The following is a 20,622-nucleotide window of genomic DNA, read 5'->3' on the forward strand; positions in this document are numbered from 1 at the left end:
TTTCTAGTGTTTTTCTCTTTTTCTTTGTTCAGACATTGACAGTTTCCCATTGTAGAGGTCTATGACCTCCTTTGTTAGGTTTATTCCTGGATATCCTCCAGAAACTCTTAAGGCTTGTTTTATGGAAGTGTTTATCTGTCATGACTGGGGCATTCCCATAACTGCTGTGTTAGCACAGAAAAAGACACAGTGAAAAGTGTATAGTTCAAAGAGCAAAAGCACACCCTTCCCCTGAGAGGCCTAACTGCTGCGGTGGTCTTCACAGCTTTGCTTTTCTGGACATGAAGTTCATGAGTGCATTTGAGGATTCTTCTGATGTTAGCCTTTCCAGGATCACAGCAGTCTCTTCAGCATTAACAGCATGGAGCTTTTGTTTCTCATGTTTCCTCATTAGCTCTCTGGCAACTTTCATTGCCTGATGAAACGAAACCAAGAATAAAAATTATTCAAACAGGGATAATGTTATACTATTCTTGTCTGTCTGTTTCTTTGAGTCAGGGTCTCACTATATGGCTCAGCTGGTCTGGGACACACTACATAGACCAGGCTGGCCCCAAACTCATAGAGATCTACCTTCCTCTGCTTCTTGAGTGCTGGGATAAAAGGAGTATACCACTATTCCTGGCTATTTCTATTTTTAAAATTGTTTATTTGTGCGTATGTGTAGTTTGTCTGCTTGTGTGGCTATGTACCATGTGCATGCAGTACCTACAGTGGCCAGAGGAAGGTGCTGGATCCCCTGGGGACTGTGAGCCACGATGTGGATGTGAGAAATTAAACCTGGGTTTGTTGGAATAGCAGCAAATGCTCTTGGCTGCTGAGCCATGTCTGCAGCCCTCAAGATATACTCTACTATTGACTTCCTCTCCTTTAATGAACTGCTCCTGTTAAATCTCTCTAAGACGTGTATAATAGGACACACTGTTCCCCAACCCTGAATGTGCAGGGATCAATATAGTGAGTGTGAGGCAGGTCTGTTCCTGTACAGCCCTAGATGGATACAAAGCTTCTGGTTCCAGGATCACACACTCACCAGCAAGGATAAAGGAGCAATTGGCCACCACATACACAAACGGAAATGCTGTAGAGTGAGGATCCTAAATATAGCCAACCTCCTCACCTCCCACCTGAATGAACACCAAAGTCAAAGAGCTGGGTGTCTACTGGCATCTTCCTGCAGTCACCCCATGAAGGATCACCTATTTACCCTGTAGCACAGAAATGCAATGTCTATCTGCTAAGTTATTTCTAAAAAAAAATTACTATTCCCAACATTATAGAAACTTTTAATACAAAATCCAGAGGTGCTCAAAGCAACTGAACACATGTCTTGTCTTTTTAGGATGTGTCCTCCTAAGACACATTTCCCCCTTGGGAAATGATTTCCATGTCCCCACAAGTGAAAAGCAAATACTAACGTTTGGTGGGAGCTTCGCATATGCTTTCAGCCTGGTCCAGACTTCGCTCTCAAAGGTGCTTTCAGGAAAAACTTCAGTGACCAGGCCTTGAGCCCAAGCTTCTCTTGCTGTGAGCTTCTTCCCAAAGAGAAGCATCTCAGCTGCCTGCAATGCAAAGCAAGATGTGACCCTAGCTTAATAAAGCAAGGCTTCAGTTGACTTCAAAACAGTCAGCCTCAGGGAGACACAGATGCACTCATGGCTCTTAAGGTTGCCTGTCTTTTACAGAACAGGGAAGCTGATGGCCTTGCTGGGCAAGGGTTTTCAAACAGCTGAGGCCATAACCTGTTCTGTCTCTTGAGGGGCTGGAAGGCCAGCTGCTATTGTGAGGGTCTGCCTTGGAAAGGCAAGAATGGGAATCTCAGGACAGAAATGACTTGAACCCCTGGTAGCTGTGGTTTCCTGTTTGTATGCGAATGATAACAAGGTGGGGATGGCACCGAAAAACTATGGCCATAGGGCCAACCTTTTGAAACATTCAAAATTTCCTTGTCTGTCTGGTCATCCTAGTGCCAAGCTTTGAGTGTCTTCCTTTTCTGCAGATACTCAGGTTACTTTCATGTGTCGGAAGGGATGCAGGAGGGACTTATATTGCATTTCTATAAAAACTGAGGGTAATGAGCAAATGTTTGCTCTACCCTTGCAATTTCTCTTTTAGAAAAGTAAATACATTCCAAACAATCACAGTCTGAAGAGTGGGTTCTGCTCAACTTTTCAGAGCTTAACTGATTAATAAGTTGGTCTCTGTGACGACAGCACGATAAGGTTAAGAAAGTGCATGTTGGTGCTGGAGACATGGCTCAGCCATTAACAGCAGTGGCTGCTCTTGAAAAGGATTCAGGTTAGACTCCCAGAACCCATATGGTGGCTCACACCTTATCAAATTCTAGTTCCTGGAGATCCAATATTGTCTTCTAGTCTCTGTGGGCCATGCATGAAGCAGTGCACAGACATATACATAGGCAAAGCACTCATATACATAAAATTAAAAATAAATCTTAAAATGTAATGTATGGATATTCATTATACATGTGTGCACATGGGGGGGGGCATTTGCAACAAAAAAATCTAATAGTCAGCAAGCAGTATGCCCCCCCCACACACACACACACTTGGAGAGGGCAACCAAGCCTGCTAAGCCCTCCCGCAGTCCTCTCACTCCAGTCTTGTCTCAGTGTCTTGGAGCCACTCCTTGAAGGACAGACAACTGGATCTGCACAAATACAGAGCTAAACCTGAGCAGCCCACGGGCCACCTTGGGAGTCTCAGCACACGGCAGAACAATTGGTAAAAGACAGCTCTGACTGGGAGTCACAGGGACTAGCGACTTCATGGGGCTGCTAAGAGCTGGCAACTTCTGGCACTTCACATGGCCCCAAAGAGAGGATGTCACCATGTCATCTCAGAGGATGTTGCTCATCCACACAGCTGGGGGCTCTGAGCTGATCACATCTGTAAAGGCTTCCTAGTCTTGGGCCTTCACGGAATGTCACACAGCTGTGGAGGACAAGGTCTTGTGCTGCCACCAGTGCTCCAGCTCTAGGCCACCAGCTGTCAGACACTGTCCCTGCATTAGGAATTGCAGAGAAAATATTCCAACCCTTGCCTTGCATCAGCTCTCCCTTAGTTGGGTTCCTCCATGTTGCAGAGCAAATAGTCATCCTGCAAGCTTTGCCCAAGGGAAAGAAGACAGAGTACAGGACGGTCTTGGCAACAAAGACAATACACTACACTTTAAAGTTTTTCTAAGTTACCTTTGCTGAGCCCATTATCTTTGGAAAAGTGTAGGAGGAGCATGCTTCTGGGCTCTGGCCGAGGTGGGTGAATGGAGTAAGAAATGTTGCCTGGTTGGGATGGGGGAAGAAAAGAAAAGCATTTTTGAGTTACTATTTTAACTTTATAATTCATTCTCTCTCTCTCTCTCTCTCTCTCTCTCTCTCTCTCTCTCTCTCTCTCTCCCCCCACCCTGTGTGTGTGTGTGTGTGTGTGTGTGTGTGTGTGTGTGTGTGTGTGTGTGTGTGAAGGCCAGAGAACAGTTTGTTGGAGTTGGTTCTCTCCTTCAACCAGGTTTTAAACTTAGGCCATCATACTCGGTGACAAATGCCTTTGCTTGGTAAGCTGTCTTGCCTGCTCCTCAGAGCTCTCTCTCTCTTTCTAATGCTCTCTCATGGTTTGAAGAGCCATTATGTTTCATTTCTTGTGTGTTATTTATTTCTCCTCTCTGCCAATTTTTACACTAGATTCTTGATTGATTGCTTTATAAGCATGTTCATTTTTTTCCTTACTTAAGAAAAAAATTTTGTGAGACAGGGTCTTACTCTATAACTCAGATAAGCTGGCCTTGAGCTCATGATATCTTCCTGCCTCAGCTTTCCAAGTGCTGGGATTATAGTTATAAACCAACACACCCATCTATTTACATATACTTTGATGAATAATATTTATAAAGAGGATCACTGATATAAGTAGACAAATGCTTAATTCCCAATAGTAAGACATAGTAGTTATTTTGAAGCATATTTGTGAGAATATATGATATATGTCGCATATAAATAAAAACATAATACTCTCATTAATGTCACATTTTTTTTTAACCTCAGAGACCTTGGACAAGAAAACGTCCTTTAAGAATATAATCAGTCAACATAGCTTCAAGAACATAATCAGAAAAGCAGCCACAATTAAGGAACCATAAACAGGTACATACAAACTTGGCAAGGAGCAATTATTATATTGCTCATTTCCAGAGATGGAATAGTGGATGCAATTAAGGGCTGAGGGTCTAGCAATGGAGTGTTTAAAGGCTTTGGGACAGTCCTTTACCCTCCCTATGACAGCTTCCTCTATCTGTAAACCTGGTATGACCTCATAGGGCTGCTGTGTGTATTGTGTGAAATGTGTATATGTATAATATGTGTTAACAGAGTACCTAGCACACTGTTATCATGGAAACATTTATTTGAACAAATTTAAAATTCACATGGAAATGGCGCGTTTGCTGCCAGAGATGCTACTAGCATTTTTAGTCACTAGTATTTAAGACCGTACCCATCACAGACAACAGCAGAGTGATGGGCGTTTTAACACGGTTGAATGTGAGCTCCTTGTTCAATACAGTATTTGTTTATGAAATCAATACAAACCCAGGGAATCTCTTCAGTGGCTCACCAGGAAACTTTGGCACCTCCTAAGGAGAAGATACCAGAATAATCTGCTACTGGTCTATAATTCTGAGGTAACCCCTAAGATAACTATCATCACATCTGTGTTTATAAAACAAACAAACTCAGAAACAGCAGTTAGGGACTGGCGAGATTTGCTAAGTTACAGAAACCAAATGCTGGCACTGGTTTCCATCTGAGTGATTTTTTCCCCAAATAATAAATTTTACAATATGTATTTAAGGCTAGACATGTTACTATGAAATACATATAGTCAAACACCCGCTTTAACTTAATTCACATAGTCCCACCCCAGCCAGGGGCAGCTATAATACATCTACTCATTTGGCAAACTTTCTGGATTTAGCCCATTATTATTGACTGTAATCCACATACTGTACATAAGATCCTTTAGCCCTATGTATCTGCTACATAACCCTTCAGTCATATCACCCCCACCCAACAAAATGGGTTCCTTCCTTGTTCTTTCTCCTCCTCCTTTCCTCCCTCCCTCCTTATGTTTGCTGGGGAGCCAATGCAGAGCCTTGCTCACATTAGGTAATAAATGTTCCATTACTGATCACAACCTTACTCTCAATTTTTGTTTTGTTTTGTTTTGTTTTGTTTTGTTTTGTTTTGTTTGTTTGGTTTTCCGAGACAGGGTTTCTCTGTCACCTTTCCTGGAACTCACTCTGTAGCCCAGGTTGGCCTCAGAATCACAGAGATCTGTCTGCTTCTACTTCCCAAGTGCTGGGATTAAAGGCGTGTGCCACCACTGCCAGGCTTAAAGATTTATTTATTTATTATGTATACAGTGTTCTGCCTGCATGTATCCCTCCAGGTCAGAAGAGGGCACCAGATATCATTACAGATGGTCGTGAGCCACCATGTGGTGGCTGGGAATTGAAATCAGGACCTCTGGAAGAGCAGCCAGTGCTCTTATCCTCTGAGCCATCTCTCCAGCTCCATATTCTCAATTTTTTAAACTTAAATATTCTTCTTTGTATTTTGCATCTGATCAAGTTATTTAATTTTTGGCCACCACAGAGAGACATTGCAGTAAGAATGAAAATTAGAAGTATTAAGTACAGTGGTGAACACAAGTCTGAACTGTATTGCGGACTCAGGACTGCTTGAGGCTTTAGTTTTCTAGTATGCAATGGAGGGAGGGTAGTGAATGATCACAGTCCCTTCTTATTTCTGAAGCCTAAATACTAGTCTTCCTGAACTAAGGAAAGAGGATTAAGCAACCTCCACAAAGGTTACCACCTCTCCTTCAAGTTTTCAATCAGGTCCTGAGCATTTGGAGATAATATTGAAAATAAAAATTGAATAAATATTGAACTCTGGTTAAAATACAGCAGAGTTGGGGAAATGTTTACAATAATACATGTGTTTAAGAAAATCAATGACCAATCAAGGAAAAACAATCTGTCAAGTGAGACTAAGTCTTTATGATCTAAATTACTGCATCCTACCACTCACTGTCTTGGCTTGCTTTCTATTGCTGTGATAAAACACTGACCAGAAACCACATGGAGAGAAGGGATTGCTTGGCTTACAGGTTACAGTCCATTCTTGAGGGAAGCCAAGGCAGGAACCACAGGGGAACAGTGCTTACTGGCTGGCTCACTATGACTTGCTCGGCCTGCGCTCTAATACAACCCAGAGCCACATTTGATGGGTGGCACCATCTATAGCGGTCTGAGACCTCCCACTTCAATCACTAATCAAGAAAATCCCTGTAGACAAGCCCACAGAACAATCCAGTGGAGGTAATTCCCCAGCTGAGTTCCCCTCTTTCCATGTGGCTCCAGTTTGTGTCAAGTTGATAAAAACTAACCAGCACAACCATTAACTCATTAGCCCATCATATGTTTAGTTCTAGTCACTAGTAAAGGAGAATCACAGCAGCTCACTGACTAGCTGAGAATAGACTTACCTTCTCAGATGCATAGACAGCATCAAATAGTCCCAGAAGAGTGACGGCAATTCCTATAGCTGGGCCATTTACTACTGCAACCAGAGGCTTGGGAAAGTCTATAAATCTGCTTACAAATTCCCTACAGAAATGGAAATAGGAAAGCATTACATATTTCAAAGTAGTACCACCTGACCATAGAAAGGATTATACAAATTAAAGCTGACACCACCCTAAAGGGTCACCTTCCCAGACTAAACCAAGATCCTTATATATGGGGCCTAATGGAAGGGCAGACCAGGACTCCTACAAGCTGAGCCTGATTCACACTCTTTTCTGAGCAGTGACTAGAGGAGTGTGGGCCAGCTGTGACCTGAGAGACCATGGTGGGGAACTATGTGCATGACTGCATATTACAGCACAGGGGGACAGAGAGACTCAGCAGAACTGGAATAGGAAGCCTAAGCCTCAAACCTCCTTCAACACCTTTCAAGACTACTTCCCGTGTTCAGCCAGCATTCACAAGCACTGTCTATTCACCCCACTGCACGAGAACTCAGACTCCCTCTGCCTCTGTCTCACCTTACACTTTCCAGTCAACCTCATGTAGAGGGCAGGAGGAAGAGGGGATCTGACGGGGAATCACAAGTAAATCCATCAGCACAGACAAGTGGGCATTTTACTGATGTGTTAAGAATGGACCCTCTTGTGAGGATGAGAAAATGTCTCATCACTTAAAACACCTGCCAATCAAGTATGAGAACTGGAGTGAGTTTGGTATCTCCAGAATCCACACAAATGCTGGATGGGTGTGGAGGCCTGCTTGTAATTCTGGCCCGAGAAGGTGGAGGTGGGAACCTAGAACAAGCTTGCTAGCAAAACTAGCCATGTGAGTGAGCTCTGTATTTTGAGAGAATGTGTCTAAATAAATAGGAAAAGCAATCAAAGATGATTCTGATTCTGATGTCTACCGAGGACTCAATATCCATATGCATATACATACCCACAAACACCTGGGCCCACACACATGCAAAACATATATACTAACAAGCACACCATGAACACATACAAGAAAGTGGGAAAAAAAAGAATGAATCCCTTGGGATTAGGCACATGTTACTCTTACCTCAGTGCCATTGCACTTTTTCTGGCTACCTCCTGTATTTCACCGGTGGCATTAATCAAGTTATTTAGATCATTCCCACTGCAGTAGTAGTCACCAGTTCCTGTGAACAGTCAATCAACAGAGCCATGGTTCCCCCATGTATCTACTCATTCTAGAGCTGTTGTGTATCTGCTCAGCCAGGGACTAGTAGAACACTAGGGAGCCTCATTTACACACTAGGGACTAGCAAGACCATAATTAAATGCAGACGGTGTGACTACAACATGACAGACGGACTGACTAAGGAACAGGGTTGGTCTATTGGGGTATTTAGGGTGGAGCTCACTCAGGAAGGGACAGCTGGACTGAGATCTGAAGAGCAGGCAAGACTAGCAGAGATGCAACAGGACAAATGAGGTTCTGTTTCTGAGGTCTCCAGGGTCTATACAACTGTAAGACTGAAAGAGGAGCCCCCAGGGCTGAAGTAGAGAAAAAACAGGGTACAGGGGGAGCTGGTATAGTCAAGATGAGAAGCCAGCCTGTATGGGACTGTCTGGATTGCAATAAGAGCCATTGCTCTATGTTAAGAGCCACTGAAGGTATGTGTTTATTAAAATATAGTTAGTTTGCCTACAATGAAATGGTTACTTCTTAATGAGTTTTGTTTTGAGACAGGATCTCAAGTAGCCCAGATTGGCCTCAAACTCCCCATGTAGCTGAGGATGACCCTGAGCTGCTGATTTCCTGCCCCTACCCATTGATTGTCAGTATTGAAGTCCTGTGTCACAATGCCCATGCTGGGGATCAAACCCAGGGCTTCCTGCATGATAGGCAAGCACTCTATCTCAGGCTACTTTCCTAGCATCCTTAAATAGTTTTGGTAACTGTAAATACAGGAGTGATCCCAGGCCAAAAGAAGACACAGTGTTTCCTGCTTATGCTCAGGGGATGTGTTCCAAGATGGTCCAAAAATCCCTGAAACATGGGGATGGTACCAGGCTCTACAATATGTATTGTGTTTTCTCCTTTCCAATTGATCCTCCATACCCTCAGGTTTTACATATATGGATTCAACCAACAGAAAATATTTGAGGACAAAAAAAAAATCATCTGTACTGAATATTTACAGGCTTTTTCTCTGACTGTTCATTCCTAAATAATGTAATCAACATTGACATAGCATCATTCTGTGTTAGGCTATAATAAGACACCCAGAGGGGATTCATGACCCTTGGGATGTGTGGGCCTTCTATGCAAATAAGATATGGTTTTACATAGAGAACATGAGTGTGAAAAGCTCTATATTGATGGGAGTCATAGAACTAATTCCCAGAAGATGCTGAGGGTGATTGTATGTACATATCTGTGACTAAGTTCAATATATACATTAGGTAAGGTATTTACAGTAACAAACTTTAATAACAACATTATACTATATAAGAGTTATTTAAAATATACTGTTATTTTCCTAGAAACTTCAACTTATTTCTAGACCAAGGGTGGTGGCATGTAACTGAAAGTTTGGGGGGCAAAACCACAGGAAGGAGCATTCAGTTAAGAGGGGTTATGGTACTGACACCTCAGAATGTTCCAGATGCTCTTTCTACCCTCCATCCCAGCTGGCCTAACAAAGTTACCCTCAGACCCCATCAACAGAGTAGGACTTCTGCCCAACATTGTAGAACTCACGAGTTGTACCAAACATCATCTACTCTTATTTTATTGGTTTTGTTGAATCTTGTTTTAAAGACTCCTCTACATGTTTGTGTGTATCAGACTTTTATTTCTTTTCATTGTTGAGCTGAATTCTGTGGATAGACAGAAGCTTTCTATTCATCTATTTTTGGACTGCTGAGTTGTTTTCTGCCCTGACTCTTGTGACAGACACATAAACTTTATTGTACCAGTCACGTTGGGGCATATGATTGATCATGAATCATTATCAAAGAATATTTGTCTTATGTCCATGATATTATGGTATATTTATAAATTAATCCACTGCATACTGGAAAAGAGCTTCAAGCATTATCACTCAATCCCCTATATATGAAGAGATTCTCTAAACAGAAATTATGTCTGAGAAAGTCTTACCTGTGAAAACAGTCATGGCTGAGTTATCAGTGCTGGCATTTTTAAGTGCAAGCATAATCTCTTCATACATCTATATGAATGAAAATGCAGATTAAAAACCAATGAAAATGAGATCCACCATCCAGGGGACTGGGCCCCTGTATCAGTTTGAAGGACTTCTCTCAACACAGTGCTAAGCATTCTATAAAGATTATATTTTGATACCAAAAAAGAGGCTGCCTGAGAGGATTTCTGCTCCTCTGACAACCGCTGGATGCACGTGATGTACAGGTGCTGTGGCAGATGTACCAAACAGCCACTTTGTCCAAAAGTGAAAAAGAGAGAGGCAGTTCTGGAGCCATGCAGCTGGACAGTTACTGTGTCCAGCAGGGATGGGGTTGGGGAAGGGAAGAGGCAGCACACAGCTTGCAGGAACTGTTGAGGTTGCTGCAGCAGGCGAGAGGGAAGGTGGCTGAGAAAACTGTCCCTGAAACAGCATCTCAGCTGGGGCCAAGGAAGGAGAAGTGTCCTGGGCAGTCTGGGAAGTGATAACTAACGCAGAGGCTGCATTTCTGAAACTCTGTGCTGAGATTCAAGGGAACTGGCCCTGAACAGTTCTGAAAATCTTGCTATAGTTTTAGTGTGTTTTCAACATTGGTATAGATTTTACTTTAATAAGATTCAATGTGGGAAAGAGTTATGAGGAGGGTGGGTATTTCTAAAGACACTGGAAAAATAGAAGCATGTACTTAACATGTGAATAATGATGTGACTGTTTCCCTCAAGGCAGGGGACAGGAAATAATTCCTGAGAATTACAGCAAGGGAGACATGGCAACCAAAGTGACTAGCTAGAGCAGGGCCAGGAAAGAGATGGGTCAACTTAGATTCTCCTGCTTATCAGCTATAAGAACTTACCAAGTTACTTCTCAACTTTCTGTACTCTTGTGTGAAATAATGGTGATAAGGTCCTTGCAAACAAATATAAATCTCTGTGCAGGAAGTCCCCCTAAAGGGACCTCCCCAAAGTGTCTTCATTTTGCTGCCTTCTGTGCTTTTCTATGCTTGTGAACCCTAATTTTGTACAAGAAGTGGGGGAAGAAGAGAAAATTTTATACAAAAAGAGGGAGTAGAGAGGGAAGGGAGGGAAGGGGAGGGGAGGAAAGGGGAGGGGAGGGAGGGGAGGTCTTCAGCAGAGCAATAATAGCCCTATTTGAAATAACTGCTTCACAGGGCAATTTGAAATTTCTGCTTGAACTACACTGATAATAAATTAATCACTTAAGCCCCTCCCCCTGATTACAGGGATTTATCAGATGCTTGGAGGTGAACTGGGGGTCAAGGCTGCCATCTGCAGTGTGGAACAGCATGTTCATTTGGAGCCTTAAGGACCTTGTGAAGTTGTTCGTGTGCTTTCCAATAGATAAGGCATGTAATTCTGGGAATTTTCTGCATGTTTTCCCAGAGACCCTTCTGTGTAGGCAGGGTAGTTATAGCTATACACTACAATATGCAAGAATCAGGACTTCCTACACAGAGATTTATATCTGTTTGCAAGGACCTTATCACCATTATTTTACAAAAGAGTACAGAAAGTTGAGAAGTAACTTGGTAAGTTCTTATAGCTGATAAGCAGAAGAATCTAAGTTGACCCATCTCTTTCCTGGCCCTGCTCTAGCTAGTCACCTTGGTTGCCATGTCTCCCTTGCTGTAATTCTCAGGAATTATTTCCTGTCCCCTGCCTTGAGGGAAACAGTCACATCATTATTCACATGTTAAGTACATGCTTCTATTTTTCCAGTGTCTTTAGAAATACCCACCCTCCTCATAACTCTTTCCCACATTGAATCTTATTAAAGTAAAATCTATACCAATGTTGAAAACACACTAAAACTATAGCAAGATTTTCAGAAATGTTCAGGGCCAGTTCCCTTGGATCCGAACAGAGTCTCAGAAATCCAGCCTCTGTGTTAGTTATCGCTTCCCAGACTGTACATCACCTATCAATGCTCTTTCCTTTAGACTGATTTAACTGTTTTCTGCTTCCATTCATAGCAAACCTTCATAGTCTTCTGGATATGTAGAATCTACTGGAAACTCTCAAGTTCTAAACAATTTTCAAGTCCACTGAGTTAAGCAAACACTTTAATCCCCTTCCACAAAAATGGAAATAATGCTGAAATTCTACAGTTGCGTAAGTGAAAGAAATAGAAGAAAGAAAAATGTGTCTGTGTCTTGGGCAGCAGCATCACCTGTAAAGTTATGGCATTCTTTTTGGTGGGTCGATTGAACACAATCTTCATGATGCCATCTTCAGAGGTCACCACAATGTCCTTAGACCCCTGGACTTTCTCATTGACTCCATGCTTTCCCTGGCTAGAGGCTTCAGATGAGGGACTCAGACTGGACACCAGATCTACATAGTTCTGCTTGGCAGTTTCCTGTGGATGATAAGACCTTGGGCCTTTAAAATAAGAAACTTGAGAAATGTACTATGCTAATAAACACCACTGTGCAATAAAGAGCAGAGCCTTTGATTCAACAGAGGTACATCACAACTTCAAAGGTTGGTTGTGGGATAGGTGACCCATATGTGTAATTCCAGCCACTGGGAGGCTGAGGCATGATTGTGGTGAGTACAGTGCCAAACTTGGCAACAATAATGAGAAAAAACTTCAAAAAAACTGGATAGCCATTGATAGACATTCACTGAGAAACTAAGCCTACTGTCTTCTTGTCAGTAACAATAAGTGAGTTTACCTTCCATCTATCCCGCTTGGCATTATTGTCAACATCAAACTGAACTGGTTTAGGCATATTACAGGGTCTTTCTGTGGCCTGTAAAGAGCACAAGGATGATTAATACGCAATATGCAAGAGAAATCTTTTGAGAGGGTGGTTCTAAAATCCTGAGTTCAATAATTTTGAATTGGTTATCACAGTTTTCACAGGAAGTGAAAACATTGAGCCAATTTTCAAAAGTCACAGAGCTTTTGGAAGTCCACACCATATTCTAAAGTCCCATCTATGGGGACAGAATTAGAATGTTAGTGATAAACTTCTGGTAACTACTCAAAGGGCTGTGTAGCTGGTGTAGGCAAGGATGGGGTCTTCAGTTCCTAGTCTCCAGGAAGTTCATCTGAGGGTCATGCCAATAAATAGAAAGCTAATTTTGTTTGAGGGTAGGTGGAATGGGTATGAAATGAATAAAAATACCCTACACAGCTACTTTTCTGAAGTGATTTTTAAGCAATTTAATTTTTTTTTTTTAATTTTGTAATGGAGTGACTTAGGAAAGGACAGAGAGCTTGAAAATCACAGGCAGTGGAGGCTCTGACGCATACACACAAAGTCACCCAATGGAGTCAGCCATCTGGGAAGTTAGAGGGAACCCAGTCCACAGTGTTGTCCTTCTCTTCCAACTGCTCTCCCTTCTGACATTGATTGCAAGGCATGAGAGTGCTGGGGGAGGGTGTTCTGGAGCCCCACTTCAATAACCCATTAGAAAGGTTCATGGCACCCCTGCAAGTTGTGGTATTCATGGTTACAATTGCTCACAGGGAAAGAATACAAAATAAATAAGCCAAGGGCAAAAGCTCAAAGGCCAGTCCAGAGCAGAAGCCAATGTGACACTTCTGTCTAGAAGAGTTAGGAAAGAGAATGCCCCAGACTGATGGGTGCATGATAGTATGCACAGTCTTGCCAGCAAAGCAGCTCTCTACTGCTTCAGTGTCCAGTTTTGGCCAGAACTTTTTTTAAGTTTTTTTTTCATTTTACATACCAACCATAGTTCCCCCTCCCTCCCTCCCTCCACCTCTCCCCCTTCTCCCCCACTCCTAACCCCCATCCACTCCTCAAAGAGGGTAAGGCCTCCCATGGAGAGTCAAGGAAGTCTTTGCCAGGACTCTTAACATACAGGCAAACCTGCCTAACCTTAGGCCACCTGTGATGATATATTGTGTTCCCCAAAATATTGTGCACCCTAATTAAGTTTATCTGAGGATCAGAGGGAAAACCCAGCCACTACAGTAAACACAGAGGTCAAGCAATGTTAGCACATGCCTTTAATCCTATCACTAAGGAGGCAGAGATCCATCTGGATCTCAAGGCCACACTGGGAACAGAGCCAGTCGTGGTGGCACATGCCTTAAATTCCAACACTAGTTAATCATAAGGGTCTGGAGGTCTGTACAGAGAGGAAGTGATGTAGCTTGGCAGAGAGAGGAAATGAGATGGCAGAACAGAAAGGCGTATAGGCATGGATATAAAGGAAGTAGCCCTTTTTGGAGAATGAAGTATCGTGAGGTAAGGTTGTCTGTGGTTTGTCCTATTTCTCTGATCTCTCATTTTTTTTCACCCCAATACATGGCTCTGGGTTTTCATTAATAAGACCATTTAAGATTCATGCTACAGCTACCCTGTACCCGAAACCCACTGCTAGACACTCCAGGCAAACAAAGGTACAGGACAAGCATGATAGGTCACGGGGTTAGGAATAGCTCTCAGCAGCTGAGGGCAAAGGCTTTTTGGAAAACTAAAATTCTTCACTGTGCATACTCATGATAAATCATCTAGTAGAAAATGAAACAATAACAGTAGTTCAAAGCAGTAGCTACACCAAGGACGTCTTTACCACTACAATTTAAAAGCTTTCTCAGTATCATGATAAGAGTTTCCAAACATTCACAAAAGGATGAGTTACAATAGGTGATTAATCTAATTGAATACTTACTAAAATTTATATCATGTACTTTACCTATGTTCTTTTTTTGTGCTAATTACAAGAAATCTAAAAAAACTCCCCCACACCACTCTAATTCTGCCTTGAATATTTACTATGCATTTCTCAAAGCATATTTTATTATGTAACCAATGGCACTATTAACAATAGCCAGGACCTCACTAGATAATAGTTTCTAAAACTCAGTCCAGATTCAAATTTCCCCAGTTTCCCAAAATATCTTTTCTGTAGATTTATTCAAATCAGAGGGAATCAAACAAGGACCAAACTTCTGACTATTACATCTTTTACATCTCTTTATTAGGAGAGATACTCAGGGCTACTCTGTGCCTTAACGGTATTTCAAGGCCTCATCTTAATATTAAAAAGCAAAACAAAACAAGCCTGCATACATGCACCCAAAGCCTGCATACATGCACCCAAAGCCTGCATACATGCACCCAAAGCCTGCATACATGCACCCAAAAGTGGTCAGCCATGCAACCCAAACATTCAAGCTGCATGTTAAAAGGAGCTCAAAACTTTTAAAGCTGTTTTTATTTTTATGTATATGAGTGTTTTGTCTGTATGTGTGCGCACCAGGGGCCTGCCTTGTGCCCACAGAGGTCTGGAACTGGAGTTAGAGATGGTTGTGGAAGGGTATGGGACGTGGGTGCTGAGAGCCAAGCCTGGATCCTCTGAGAGAAGCAGCAAGTGCTCTGAACAGCTGAGCCATCTCTCTAGCCCACTCCAAAGGTCTTTAAGCAACATCAGATCTCAGAGTGAAACTGCTTAGGCAGTGCCTAGAGTTTCAGTTTCACTGCCTCTCCTTCCAGAGTTTCACTTGGTTCACGGCGTTTGCAAAGTCCCACCGACCGGCTCTCATCATTGGTCTGCCAAGGTGCACCTGAGCCACTGGGAACCTAAAGACTTTGAGACTAGACTGCAAACAGTGGTTTCTGTTTGTTCCTAGCCCTTCACTGAAGCAGGATTGCTGATTTGTCCCAAACCCCACAGAGCAAAATGCCATGTTTATCGCTATTTCTCTCTGCTGTCCCAACAAGCTAGCTTCGAATGTTTCCTGAATCAAGTCTGTCTACAGATTTTTTTTTCCCCCTCCGAAAAAGAAAAATCTGACAAGGGCCATTTTCCAAGGAGAAAAGAAAGGAAGACTTCACATGTTCAGGAAAGGCTCTTGTAAGCAACTTCCCACAGACTGGTACAAACTTATTCTGCCTTTTGAGGAGGTCACTCATACCACAGCTCTACTGCAAGCACCAGGTTCCAGGCTTTGCTCCTGATGCGAGGGTTCTTTGGGTTGTTTGTTCCATATGGCTGGCTCTATCCAGCCACTTCTCGCAGCATAGTGAACCGATTGTTTGAAACTCAAGCTGCTGATAACCAGCTGTGAGTGTGAGGCGCTCAGCTAACTAGCACTTTTGAACACAGTGTTCGCCTTAGTCAAGGCGCTGAGCGCCTTGGGAAGTTCCAGGCTGGGCCTGCAGGCATGGGCGCTTCGGGGACCAGAGCTCCCGTCTCATCCACGCTTGCCAGGCGGACTGTGCACGTCCATCCTTACCCCTCTGGATAAGCGAGGTCACTCTTTAGAGCTCTCTTCCCGGAAAACAGCCAAAGGAGTATCCTGCTGTCCTGCAAGCCAGACCAGGTGACAGTGGCGGCTCCGCGGGCGGGCGACAAACCCTGCTGGCAACTTTGGGCCAGAAGCTGAGGCTGCAAGCTTACCTCGGACACCAGCACCGCGCCACTCTCCAGGTCACGGAAGCTAAGGCCAGCACTGAGGGAACACAGACCAGACGCTTAAAGGCTGGAAGAGGTGGGAGGGGCTGGGCAGGGGCGGATTCTGTAGGTGAAACTTGGGGCTCAGGGAACAGAGCAAGGAGGAGCCGGTTGATGAGGTCTCGGCTCAGATGGGGTTGGGGGCGTGGTCTGAGTTGGGTAAGAGCAGGTTTCCGGAATAGGCACTGGCTGAGTATAAAGAGGCAGGGGCTTGGTTCTAGCCAAGGAGGACAGTGTGCTTTGAGCAGGGAAGGGCCTAAGGGTGTAGGGTACAGTGGCAGAGATCTTGGAATTGGGTTCACAGAACAGTGGCCCCAGGGAATTAGATGCAGAAGGTAGGGTGCTGGGCTTTGGCGCAATAGACAGAGAACCTGGTGCTAGGCATAAAGGGGAGGGCGCTGGGTGCAGAGGGTGCTGGGTTTGCTGGCAGGGTTCTAGGGGCAGAGGCCAGCTGGCTTCACTGAACCTAGGGTAATGGTTCAATGAGGGAATGCTACATGGAAGATGAGGACTCTTACGGTTCCTTCTAGATCAGTTCAATGCTGGAGGACAGTTGCCTTGTGAGGGAAAAATACTTCTCTAGGCTGCCAGGCAAACTCAGAGAGTGAGGAATGATTCTGACTTGCCCAAACAACAGTGAAAGCTAGAAATCTGAAAGAAGCCTGAATCCCCGCCCCCTCCCTGCTGGCTCCCCTCTGTGGATCTGTTGTCCTTCCACAGCTGTTTCCTGGCTTTATCTCCCCTCCCCCACCCATTCAGTCCTTCAGGTCTCACTGTCTCTGCATTGCTGTTCCTGGACCAGCACTGACTGGCTTTGCTCTCATTCCCACCTCTCCAGCCTGCTTTCCTCCTGCTTGCTGACTGACCTCCCTACACCTTAAATCTGACTGCTGTGGTTTGAACTGGGCCCCAGAGTTCTTGTTTGGGAAACATCTCTCAGTTCCTGGCATTTGGAGGTAAGACCTTTGAGTAGTGACAAGCAGCATGAGGGCCCTGGCCAGGGGCCAGAACCTTGACAATTAGACTTGCCAGCTTCCAGCCTGCTGAACTGGCTTCTGTTGTCTGTAATTTGTCTAGCTGGTGGCTTTCGGTTGTAGAAACAAAATGGACCAAGACACTGACATGACTCACTACGTTCTCTTGATCCTTCCTCTGTCACTGGAATCTTGGTTGGGTCCCTTTGCCTAATAAGTAAACCAAACCTCCAAACCTCTTAGTGTAACACATAAGACTTTTGAGATCGGCCCATAATGTCTAATCGTTTCTCATGCTTGTCCTTTCCATTTCATTCCTTCACTCACTCACTAATTCATTACGTTAGCTTTTCTGAGATCACTATGCATCCCAGACTGGTCTCAAACATATGTTGATCCTCCTCCCTTTGCCTTGTGACACAAATCTTAACAGGTCTTATTAATAAAAACAAACTCAGGGGGTTGGAGATTTAGCTCAGTGGTAGAGCGCTTGCCTAGCAAGCACAAGGCCCTGGGCTCAGTCCTCAGCTCTGGGAAAAAAAAAAAAAAAAAGAATAAAAACAAACTCAGAGCCAGGTATTAGGGTGAATGCTGAAAGATCAGAGAAGCAGAACAAGCCGCAGCTACCTCACCTTGCCAGTTCCTCAGCTGATCCTGGTTCTTCAAACTGGAAGCCTCTGTGTCCTCATCTAAATGGGTCTCAGCTGAACTGCTGCTCAAAAGCCTAAAAAGCTTAACCAGCTCTAGTTCCTGGTTTTCACACCTCATATGCCTTTCTGCTTTCTGCCATCACTTCCTGGGATTAAAGGCATGAGTCACCTTGCCTGGCTGTGTCCAGCGTGGCTTTGAACTCACAGAGATCTGGATGGCTAGGATTAAAGGTGTGAGTGCCACCATTTTCTGGCCTCTATGCCTGTCTAGTGGCTGTTCTGTTCTCTGACCCCAGATAAATTTATTAGGGTGCACGATATATTGGGAAACACAATACCACCACACTGCCTCTTGAATACTAGGATTATAGGCTTGTACCATGGTGTTCAGCTTTTTGTTTTTTATTTAAAAACTTCCTTTTGAGGCAAAAATCTCACAATAAGAGCTTTTGTTGAGCTTGTGCTGACACTCCTGTCTCAGCCTTGGTAGCCATCCCTGCCTGTTCTTTCCATCTGGAAATGGGGTGCCCAGCCTCTCTGGGTCTCTGCCGCCCATGCTCTCTCAGTCCAGACACTGTTTTGTGTGAGAAATCTGAGCCTCTCATTGGCTCCAGTCTCCTCCTGTGATCCCATCTCTCCAGAGCTGGCTAGTTTATTATTTCAGACTAACAATTTGTTCAGCCCCCACCTGCCCTGTATTAAACGCCATTTCTCATCTCCGTGCACCCTGCTTGACAGGAAACACGGTGGCTGTTTCTTAAACATAAGTCAACTGTTGACAGTCACTGTCTAGCCTGTGTGTTCCACCTGTGATGATAACGTTGGGGTCAATTGCCACCTTTTCAGTGAGCTGTCACATGGCAGTAACTGGAGTGACTCTATGCTTACAGGTATCTCTTGTCAGTGAGTCGCAACTCAAGCAAAGCCCCAGGGAAAGCAGTGCCAAGGAGATGGTGATACTCACCTGTGTAATTGCAGGGGGAGGCACCTGTTATGACTTGGGTAGTCACCAAGGGTGTTTTGCCCCCTTCCTCTCCCTCCTGGTTCCTGCTTCAGTTCCAGGATGCTGCTTGCGATGAATTACACCTGTGTAACTGACAGCACAGACTGGAGCTGTGCTCCTGTCTCTTTCCAACCCCCTTCTTTCATCTTTATGTTGTTGTTGTTTTAAGACAAGGCCTCACGTATCTCAGGCTTAGTTCAAAGTTTTTGCCTAGCTGAGGATGACCTTGAACTTCTGATCGCCCTTCCTCCATCTCCAAGTGCTGGATTATGTGCAATAAGGGGTTCCAATCTAGGGTTTCACACTCCATAGGCAAGCATTCTACAAGCCAAAACACATCCCCAGATACCTTTCCCATTGTTATTTTTATTATTATTAATTTATTTATTTATTTTATTGTGTAGCCTAGGGTGACCTAAAAGTCATCTTTCTGTCTTGAAATCACTAGAGCTGGAATTGGAGGTGTACACCAAGCCAAGCCTGTTGTCCCTCTCCTGTCCCCTTTTCTTCAGCCTTCTCCTCCCCCTCTCCTCTCCTCCCCCCCTCCCCCTCTCCTCTCCTCTCCTCTCCTCCCCCTCTCCTCCCCTCTCCTCTCCTCTCCTCCCCCTCTCCTCTCCTGCCCCTCCCCTCCCCTCTCCTCTCCTCCCCCTCCCCTCTCCTCTCCTCTCCTCTCTCCCCCTCTCCTCCCCCCCTCTCCTCTCCTGCCCCTCCCCTCCCCTCTCCCCTCCCTCCTCTCCCTCCCCTCTCCCCTCTCCTCTCCTCTCCCCTCTCCCCCTCTCCTCTCCTCTCCTCCCCCTCTCCTCCCCTCCCCTCTCCTCTCCTCCCCTCCTCTCTCCTCTCTTCTCCTCTCCTCCCCCCTCTCCTCTCCTCTCCTCCCCTCTCCCCTCCTCACTCTTACCACCTTCCTTCAAGTCAGGCTCCTGCCATGTACCCCAGGTTAGGCTCTTAAGTCAGAATTGTTCAGTCTTTCTGGGATTGCAGGTGTAGTCAATATGCTTTGTTTTTACTTCATCTTTTAACAACCTGCCCCCCTCCACAGGGTGTTCTAAGGAGGGACCTTGGTAATGATCCTTTCCTTTCTCATCTCATATGGATTCAGCTGCAAAAAATGAGTGTGTCTCTAACACTAGTACCCAGAGGTCAAGGACTGATTGATTTTTATGAGGAAGAAAACAGAGACGAGAGTTATTGAAAGGGATACCCACAGCCCTGTTGTGGAAGGATTCTTGACCATTGTCTTACTGTAACCCCTATGTGCCCCATAATCTCCCTTCATGCCCTAAGCCCCTGAAGATAGAGAGCTGAGGCAGGGAAGACTCTGCTGTGTTCCTCAGGGCCTGTCACTGGCAGCAGGAATGAACCTGATGCAGCTAGCTGATGGTCATCATCTACTTGAGAGACTCAGGGGCCTCTACTCAAGAGACAGAGAGTGTCCCCCAGACTCATTGGCAGGATGAGTGAGAAGCAGAAAGACAAGGAGCCTCATCAGGAGAGGGATGTCTGTTCGTGCCCCAGCAGTAACTGTGTGTGACCCGGGGGCTGTGAGGCTAATGAGCTGTGACCGAGTTTATGTCAGGGACAATGTGTGTTGCTGTAATCCTTGTCTTATCTACAGAAGTCTGCCCTTGAAGAGGAGACTGTTTTGAAGGTGCTCTGTGCATGATGGAAGCTTGAGAAGGGCGTGCTAGTAAAGAGAACATGTTGATCTATGGGGTCCTTACTAACACCTAGCTCCCAAGGAGGGTGGACTAAGGCTTAGGTCATC

The 20,622-nt window shown here is 44.5% G+C and overlaps 1 protein-coding gene across 1 annotated transcript; it reads right to left on the reverse strand.

The window, feature by feature from the left end:
* On the reverse strand, positions 1-16,313 carry LOC118584382 (enoyl-CoA delta isomerase 2-like). The gene is made up of 9 exons (XM_036188588.1): positions 16,177-16,313; positions 12,474-12,551; positions 11,966-12,154; positions 9,736-9,805; positions 7,666-7,765; positions 6,561-6,681; positions 3,212-3,301; positions 1,419-1,562; positions 1-415 (listed from the first exon to the last, which is right to left on the reverse strand). The coding sequence occupies exons 2-9, from the start codon at positions 12,528-12,530 to the stop codon at positions 260-262; spliced, it is 927 nt and encodes a 308-aa protein (XP_036044481.1). The 5' UTR covers positions 12,531-12,551; positions 16,177-16,313; the 3' UTR covers positions 1-259.
* Positions 16,314-20,622: the final 4,309 nt, after the last annotated feature.

The sequence above is a fragment of the Onychomys torridus genome, chromosome 5 (assembly GCF_903995425.1).
Source record: "Onychomys torridus chromosome 5, mOncTor1.1, whole genome shotgun sequence".
Taxonomy (NCBI): domain Eukaryota; kingdom Metazoa; phylum Chordata; class Mammalia; order Rodentia; family Cricetidae; genus Onychomys; species Onychomys torridus.

Bases quoted from the DNA above. Each gene is read 5' to 3' on its own strand.
- LOC118584382 (XM_036188588.1), bottom strand. From the start codon at position 12,530: ATGCCTAAACCAGTTCAGTTTGATGTTGACAATAATGCCAAGCGGGAT. The intron at 3,302-6,560 runs GTAAGTCTATTC...CATCCCAACCAG, and splicing joins CTGTCTATGCATCTGAGAAG to GCAACATTTCTTACTCCATT. The intron at 416-1,418 runs GTTAGTATTTGC...TCGTTTCATCAG, and splicing joins ATGCGAAGCTCCCACCAAAC to GCAATGAAAGTTGCCAGAGA.